General features: G+C 31.4%; 2 protein-coding genes across 2 annotated transcripts; one reads left to right on the plus strand and one right to left on the minus strand.

Annotated features, from left to right (window-relative positions):
• Nucleotides 1–2,764: 2,764 nt before the first annotated feature.
• LOC106342641 lies at nucleotides 2,765–5,341 on the plus strand. Its single transcript, XM_013781639.1, has 9 exons — nucleotides 2,765–2,850; nucleotides 2,931–3,161; nucleotides 3,417–3,564; nucleotides 3,638–3,788; nucleotides 3,890–4,015; nucleotides 4,093–4,173; nucleotides 4,262–4,454; nucleotides 4,536–4,806; nucleotides 4,881–5,341. The coding sequence occupies exons 2-9, from the start codon at nucleotides 2,967–2,969 to the stop codon at nucleotides 5,126–5,128; spliced, it is 1,413 nt and encodes a 470-aa protein (XP_013637093.1). The 5' UTR covers nucleotides 2,765–2,850; nucleotides 2,931–2,966; the 3' UTR covers nucleotides 5,129–5,341.
• A 67-nt stretch (nucleotides 5,342–5,408) lies between these two features.
• Nucleotides 5,409–7,850, minus strand: LOC106342642 (cyclin-dependent kinase B1-1). The gene is made up of 4 exons (XM_013781640.1): nucleotides 7,161–7,850; nucleotides 6,991–7,060; nucleotides 5,857–5,995; nucleotides 5,409–5,713 (listed from the first exon to the last, which is right to left on the minus strand). The coding sequence occupies exons 1-4, from the start codon at nucleotides 7,771–7,773 to the stop codon at nucleotides 5,621–5,623; spliced, it is 915 nt and encodes a 304-aa protein (XP_013637094.1). The 5' UTR covers nucleotides 7,774–7,850; the 3' UTR covers nucleotides 5,409–5,620.
• Nucleotides 7,851–8,535: the final 685 nt, after the last annotated feature.

Consider the following 8,535-nt stretch of genomic DNA (forward strand, 5'->3'; position numbering starts at 1 on the left):
ATTTCTTAAAAATGGAAGATTCAATAATTAACCTAAAAACAAATAATATTACAACATATGTTAACAAACCCTAAACAAGAACAATCATGAGTTACAATATATATTAACCCATCTATATTGAAAACAATTTAATTTTAGTATATCTAAATTTACATCATTTAGAATGGTTTATAATTAAATGATTTCAATTTTTTTAATAAATTTTATAAATTATTTATAAGATTAAATACACGAGAAGACTTCTAAAATACTTTACTAACCTCAGAAGACGTCGCATGATTATAATCGTAAAAGTGATTATATATTTTTGGTTTGGTCATAAGGAAATGGTTGTGTCATAAGGAAATGGTTGTATCATATGTGTTATAAACAAAATCATTACCTTTTAGGTTACTTTTTCATTTTTTTGACAAATTCTCCTTTAAATAGTTGTCTATTATTGATTTTGCCAAGTAGTATATATATGTCATACTGATTTCTTTTAAATGATTTTTTTCTTTGCAAGTTGACTTTATTTTGGGCGGAATTTTAAAATCATTTTTGTTTTAAATTATTGCAGTATAGATTTTTGTAAATAATTTGTATTCTGTTTTGAAATTTTAATATTATTAATTTTGAAAAATAGCATGTATTTCAAGTTGATTATTTCTAATGAATTCTGTTTTGTTAGTTTACCTTATTTTGTACAGAATTTTATTTTATTGTCAAAAAATACTTTCTATAAATTTGAATATTTTAAAACATAAAATTAAATGGTGATTTGATATATTTTATTGATATTTTAAATTATTCACGAAGATTTTCAATATTATGTAGTTTCAAATTTTAAAATCCTATGTCATTTAAATCGTATAGCCTTTATTTTTAAAATTTTAAGTATCTTTTCAATAATTGTTTGTTAATTTTATGTTAATTTTTGAAAATTGTATATATATTGCATTGATTCTTTTAAATTATTTTTGTTTTGTTAGTTTACTTTATTTTATGGATTTTAAAATTATTTACGATTTATAATTTATAATCTTGATTATATATATTTTAAATAATTTTACTATATTTTTTTGTTTGTTTACCTTATTTAGCAGGGATTTCTATTACTTTTTTAAAAAATGTTTTTTTTGTTTGAAATTTTCAATTTTTATTTAAAATAGTTATTTGACGATTGATGGTTTTAAATCATACTAGAGTTACTGTAGATGATGTGTGTGTGGGTATTTTTCATTTTATAAAAGTATAACTATTTTTACTAAAGTGTTTTAAATATTTGATTTAGATTTCAGTTTTATATATTGTGTAACTCTATAATCTTATTGTTTAGGTTTCTTATTTGATATTATTAATATATAATGATTTAGTTTATACATAATTTACTTTATTATTAATTGTAAAGACATACTAATATATCTTTCGAGTTTGGTACAATGAATTCATAATTTGAAATAATCAAGAAAAATTGCGTGAAATACTTTAACTTAGATAACACTTTTCAAAAAAGTATTCAATCAAAAATACATTAACATTTAGGTTTAGCGTTTAGTGATTAATTATAGTTTAAAATTTAGTATTTAGGAGGTGAGGTTGGCTTTATAAACATATATAAATAAATTTTAAATATTTATAAATGGTTTAGGATTCCTAATTTTATTTTTTCATAATAAACTTAAGAGATTTATGAAAATTATTATAATTTAAAATTAATTTTAGAAAATAATATTAGATTTGAGATAAAGTTAGAATTCTCCAAGAACCAAGAGAAATAGAACATATCCTTCAAAATATGGCTTTTTCAATTTCTACGGTTTTCATTAATACATATTAAAATATTACTTACTTATACTATATAAAATATATTTATTTTGGATAATCTATATTTTCATGTTGTGTTTAAAAAATATACTTTAGCATCTAGCATTTTAATTAATGCAGGATTTTATAAGTAAATATATTGTATTGTTTAAGTAATTAAAAATACTGCAAAATATTTGTATTAATAGTTGTAAACATAAATATTATCTTCCAATATATTTCGAGTTTAGAATATTTTAATATTTTAAAATTTTATTTTTGGTCAAAATAAGTTTTTTTACAAAATTAAGTATTTATATAAGATACTATAGAATATCGATTCTGCAAATATTATAGGTTACAATCATATAGTTGTTTTCTAGATTTTAGAAAATATAAATTAAATTATGCAAAATAATATATTAGTTAATTTTATGGGTACTAATTTTTTTAATTTTTTGTTATTAAATAAAAATTTTAAAATACACTATCATTCTTTTGACAATATAATTTGGTTTTGTTACATTTCAAAATTAATTTTAGCATCTATGATTTTGAAATTTTGTATAATTTGGAATATTATTATTTTGAGTCTGGAATATTTTTTTAAATTATAAATTTGTTCAGAAAAAAATTAGAAAACTACAATAATTTGGTATATTATTTTGTAAAGGAGTATTCGAAGTTTGTAATAATATTTTGGTAGATTATTTCTCAACCAATTTCGTTACAATTAAACCTAATTTATTATTAATATCTTTTATAAATTATTAAAATTATTAAAAAAAATTAAAAAAATTATATATTTTATATGTTAATCTAAATAATTAAATAAGATTTATTAAATAAATAATTAATGAAATAAATTATTTTTTTACCAAAATTAATGAAATAATTCTATTATGACTTTTTTTTTTTTTTTTTATTATGATTTTTGTACTATATGATTGGTTCGTGCTCGAGAAAAATAAAAAAGATTGGTTCGTGCTCGAAATTTGGGATTTTGAAGGAAAGAGGTTTGAGTTAATTCCAAATCTGAATCTGTAAACTCTTACCTTTCACTGGGTATGTAGTAGAAGCCCTCACTACTCGAGATTCCAGCTCTCGCTTCTTCTCCTAACCTCGTCTTCTGCCTGCATCGTTAGGGTTTCCAACAAAATCGAAAATCCTCACTCTAATAGATGGAAGGAAGACGGATTACAGCTAGCCCTAGGCCTTGCAGCAGCGGAAGAAGAGTCGTCGCGAAGAAGAGACCTCGTCCCGATGGGTTCGTCAACAGTGTTAAAAAGCTCCAACGAAGAGAAATCTCGTCTCGTAAAGATCGAGCTTTCTCCATCAGCACTGCCCAGGAGAGATTCCGCAACATGCGTCTCGTGGTAATCTTTGTGATTCGACCTAATTTATGGGAATTTAGAGAATCTCTCTGTCAAACCCTAGAAATTGCGTTCTGGGTATGCTTATTATCTACTCAAGTTCTGAACTTTGCAACTTGATTCAGTATTTTAGAGAATCTCTCTGACAAACCCTAGAAATGGCTTTATATGCTTCTTCTCTCTTAAACCCTAGATTATATGAACTTGATTCAGTACTAAAGTAAGCTCCTTTCGTTGAATTGATTTGGGTTTTTTCAGGAGCAATATGATACTCATGATCCCAAGGGACATTGTTTAGTTGCGTTACCGTTTTTGATGAAGAGAACTAAAGTTATTGAGATTGTTGCTGCGAGGGACATTGTCTTTGCGCTTGCTCATTCTGGTGTCTGTGCAGCTTTCAGTAGAGGTATTCTTTGCGATAACGTCGACTTGCTTTAAGCTTTCAGCTTTGAGAGGCTTTACATTTTGGATTCTTGCAGAGACGAACAGGAGAATATGCTTTTTGAATGTAAGTCCAGATGAAGTCATTAGGAGCTTGTTCTACAACAAGAACAACGATTCCCTCATCACTGTTTCTGTTTATGCTTCTGACAATTTCAGCTCTTTGAAATGCAGATCCACTAGAATTGAGTATGTTTGTCTCTCCCTTATCGGTTTGTATCTAGTGGCGTCTTATCTTACTGGGTTATGCGAAATAATGAGCCTTTTCTGGTTGTTTTTTCAACTATTAGGTATATTCTGAGAGGTCAACCAGATGCAGGGTTTGCCCTTTTTGAGTCAGAATCGTTAAAGTGGCCTGGTTTTGTAGAGTTTGATGATGTCAATGGAAAGGTGCTTACGTATTCTGCACAGGACAGGTTGTTTTTCTGGCCTTCACTACCCAAATTTTGTGACTACAAGTTTCTTCGTCTGAGCTTTATAGCTGTTTGTGCAGTGTGTACAAGGTTTTTGATCTGAAAAACTATACCATGTTGTATTCGATATCAGATAAACATGTCCAAGAAATTAAAATAAGGTAACCTTTTTTCCATTTGTGTTTATCCCCTTCTTTGTGTTGACTTAGTTATGTGAACCTTTAACTACCGAGTCTTTCCCTGAAACAGTCCAGGGATAATGTTATTGATCTTCAAGAGAGCTTCAAGTCACGTTCCTTTGAAGATTCTTTCTATAGAAGACGGCACAGTTCTCAAGTCCTTCAATCATTTGCTTCACCGAAACAAGAAAGTTGATTTCATTGAACAATTCAACGAGAAACTTCTCGTTAAGCAAGAGAATGAGAATCTCCAAATCCTTGACGTAAGTCAGCTTCCAGTCAATATCTTAGTTTCCGTTTTACATGTCTTTAACAAAGGTTTGTCTTTGATTTGCAATATGCAGGTCAGAACTGCCGAGCAAATGGAAGTTAGCAGAGCAGAGTTCATGACACCGTCCGCGTTCATATTTCTTTATGAGAACCAACTGTTTCTAACATTCAGGAACCGGAACGTGTCCGTGTGGAACTTTCGTGGAGAGCTGGTGACTTCCTTTGAGGACCATCTTCTATGGCATCCGGACTGTAACACAAACAACATCTACATAACAAGTGATCAAGATCTGATCATCTCGTATTGCAAAGCTGATACTGAAGATCAGTGGATAGAAGGAAATGGTAAAACACAATTATAAGCTCATCTTACTACAGTTAACCCTTTAAACTAACATCTCATCATATTAATGGTGCAGCGGGATCAATTAATATCAGCAATATATTGACTGGGAAATGCTTAGCTAAGATAACATCAAGCAGTGGACCTCCAAAAGAAGATGAGAGCAGCAGTAGTAGTAGTAGTAGTTTGGGGACCAATTTAAAGCAGAGGAGAAACGCTGTGGCTGAAGCTTTGGAAGACATAACGGCTCTGTTCTATGATGAAGAACGCAATGAGATATACACTGGAAACAGACACGGTTTTGTTCATGTGTGGTCCAACTGATCTCGCATCACATCATCATCGTTAGCTACTTCTACTGTACTACTTGGTTTCAATTCTGTGTAGTAATCAATCTTTTAACTTAGTGTCTTCTGAGCAGCTTGTTGTGAATCTACTTTGGCCATGTGTTTGTGTTGTGTAACACTAGTATCATTGTACGTAACATTTGTGGTTTGATAATTTTATTAGAGACCCTTTATTTCCACTTAAAAGAAACCCTACATCTTAGCAATTCCTCTTTCTACGCTTAGGGTCAAGTTAACATCTTAAGAATGTTGAGCAACAAGTTTTTTATAGGGAATCTTACCGTTGTTACCAAACCATTGTGTTTTACATTGAACTGAGAAAACAAATCTATAATTCAAACATGACACTGATGTGTCGGAAAGCAACAGAAATCAAACGTTTAGATTCACCAAAATGATGATAACAAGTTTTATCAAATAACTTCTCCACTCAAAGATGAGTCGTATTCTTGTATGGAAGTATGAAGCTTCAGAACTGGGACTTGTCAAGGCTGTCAAAGTATGGGTGATCAAGTGCTGTTTTTGCTGCAATTCTTTCAGCAGGATTGTACTTGAGCATTTTCTGCATTTGTTTAAAACATATAAAGCTCTATCAGATGGATAAAAACAGATTTAACATAGAGTCACAACTTAAGGAAAAAATAGGAAGCAGAAGAAATTTCGCAACAATATTCATATGCTAGGTTCATGAGGCAGTTAATTTACCGTGAGAAGATCAACTCCTTGAGGTGAAAGAGAAGGAACAGCACGTGCTAAGTCTTGCGGCTCCCACTTTGGGTAGGCATGCCAGTCACGCAGAGAGGAAACACCTGGCCATTGCTGCTCAGTTGGTGTTCCTAGCAATCTCCATGAACCAAGAAAACCATTTGTAAGATACTAATCTCTATACAAGAATAGTCATAATATTTTATACCAAATCCAAAAAAAAGAACTTCAATTCAGCAAAAAAACATTCAAGAGTACACCATTATGATCGTTGAAACTGGACTACAAAGGGTCTATTGATTTCAATTAGTAGCTAGCTATATCATTCATTGATATACACAGACAGTATCAATACTGAAAACATACCTGAAGATACATATCTCTATGCAAGAATAGTCATATGTTACAATGCGAAATCTAAAAGGAACTTCAATTCACCAAAAGATCACTCAATACTGAATCAATTACGATCAAGGGGAACTGGCCTATAAAGGGTCTATTGATTTCAATTAGTAGCTATATATATTATTCAAGGATGCATAGAAATTAAACAACTTTGAGAAAACCAGAAGGACCAATGGAAGTTACAAATCTCTGCACAAGAATGGTCATAAGATACAATGCCGAATCCAAAATGAGCTTTATTTCAGCAAGCAAAAAGCATTCAAGAGTGAATCCTTATGATCGAAGAAAACTGGACTACAAAGGGTCTATTGATTTCAGTTCAACTCAGCAAAAAGCATTCAAGAGTGAATCATTATGATGAAGAAAAACTAGACTGTAATGGGAACTCGATTTCGATTCAATTCAGCCAAAAATACTCGAGAGTGAATCATTATGACAAAAAAAAATATTGGACTGTAAAGGGTCTAACTCGATTTTAATTCAATTCAGCAAAAACAGTCACGAGTGAAAAATTATGATCAAAGAAACTGGACTAGAAAGGGTCTATTGATCTCAATTCAATTCAGCAAAACATTGAAGAGTGAATCACTATGATCAAGAAAAACGGGACTGTAAAGGGTCTAGTCGATTTCAATTAGTAGGTAGCTATATCATTCATTGATGCACACAAAGTAAGAATCTTTCAAAAGAACCAATGGAAGGTAACATTCAAAGAAGAGGCAAACATACTTGAAGATATGAAGCAGTTGCTGATACTCAGAATCACCAGGGAAAAGAGCTTGCCTCCTAACCATCTCAGCTATTCAAATCCAAACAAATAAACAAACATCAAACACAAAACCACATATCCCATAGAGTCAAATCCAAAACAATCAATCAAGAATACTATTACTACTAACCAAAGATGCAACCAACAGACCACATATCAACAGCAGTAGAATAATGAGTCGAGCCAAGAAGAACCTCCGGAGCTCTATACCAAAGCGTAACAATCTCATGCGTATAAGCCTTAAGCGGCACAGTGAACGTCCTCCCGAGCCCCAAATCGGCGATCTTAAGCAACTCCTTATCCTTAAGCAAAAGCAGATTCTGCGGCTTCAAATCGCGGTGAAGCACGCCGTGGCTGTGGCAGTGCGCGACGCCTTTGCAGAGCTGGAACATGAGCTTCTGGATCAGGGGATCCCCGAGCGGCCTAGGGTTGGCGGATTTGCGGAACGAATCGACGAATTTCTTGAGGTCGGTGTCGAGGTACTCGAAGACGAGGTAGAGGTTGGACTTCGCAGGGGGCTTGAGGACGTGCTCGACGCAGAGGAGGCGGACGATGTAGAGGGAGGTGGAGAGCATCTGGAGGAGGGAGATCTCGCGGAGCGCCGTGGGAGGGATGCCTTCCTCGTCGATCTCGAGGCGCGTTTTCTTGAGCGCGACGAGCTTTCCGGTGGATTTCTCGACGGCTTTGTAGACTTTGCCGTAGGTTCCTTCGCCGACTTTCTCTAGCTTCTCGTACTTCTCCATTTGTTGGTTGGTTGGTTTCTTCTGGTGATCGAGAGATGGTTGTGGTTTAGGGTTCTTTTTCTCTGTATTAATGGGAGAGAGAGAGACGCTCCTTTTGGGGGAGATGCTGCCACGTCGGATTCTTTTCCCGCTCCTTCTGAGTTTTGAATTCTCCTGCTTTCGTACAAACTATATTTGAACCCGCAAGTTTGTGCGGATATATTATATTTTTAAAATAATATTTAAAATATAAAATAAATTATAAAAATATATATTTCATATCAATTATTATATATATAAAATATTATTCCAAGAATTTTATATTTGTTGAAATTTGTTTTTGATGAAATTGTACAAATCATATATTAATGTAGTATTTTTGTTTATTTATTTAAAAATGCAACATCATATCAACAGTTTAACTTTAAACATTAGTTTATATGAATTAATAAAAAAATTATTAAAAAGAATTATACTATACTATTTAATTTCAAAATTAACTACTGAAATATATATAAAATATAGTATAGATTAAATATGATAAATAATCAAACGATAATTGCCTAATGGAAATATATTTTTTTTTCTTAGAAATGTTATTGTTTAGATGTATATTTTTTGATAGGAAAATATCACATATGAGTAAATTTAGGATGTTTAGTTAAGTTTTTAATGAATGGTCTAACATAGACTTTTATATAGTAGATACAAAATAGAACCTTAAATTAATAGATTAGATGACCTTAAGTTTAATTTATTTCTCTTTCTTTTTTTGACAAAATT

Source organism: Brassica oleracea, chromosome C4 (genome assembly GCF_000695525.1).
Source record: "Brassica oleracea var. oleracea cultivar TO1000 chromosome C4, BOL, whole genome shotgun sequence".
Lineage (NCBI taxonomy): Eukaryota > Viridiplantae > Streptophyta > Magnoliopsida > Brassicales > Brassicaceae > Brassica > Brassica oleracea.

Bases quoted from the DNA above. Each gene is read 5' to 3' on its own strand.
- LOC106342641 (XM_013781639.1), top strand. From the start codon at position 2,967: ATGGAAGGAAGACGGATTACAGCTAGCCCTAGGCCTTGCAGCAGCGGA. The intron at 4,174-4,261 runs GTAACCTTTTTT...TCCCTGAAACAG, and splicing joins GTCCAAGAAATTAAAATAAG to TCCAGGGATAATGTTATTGA. The intron at 4,807-4,880 runs GTAAAACACAAT...TTAATGGTGCAG, and splicing joins TCAGTGGATAGAAGGAAATG to CGGGATCAATTAATATCAGC.
- LOC106342642 (XM_013781640.1), bottom strand. From the start codon at position 7,773: ATGGAGAAGTACGAGAAGCTAGAGAAAGTCGGCGAAGGAACCTACGGC. The intron at 7,061-7,160 runs GTTAGTAGTAAT...GGATTTGAATAG, and splicing joins GTCTGTTGGTTGCATCTTTG to CTGAGATGGTTAGGAGGCAA. The intron at 5,996-6,990 runs GTATGTTTGCCT...TGGTTCATGGAG, and splicing joins CAACTGCTTCATATCTTCAA to ATTGCTAGGAACACCAACTG.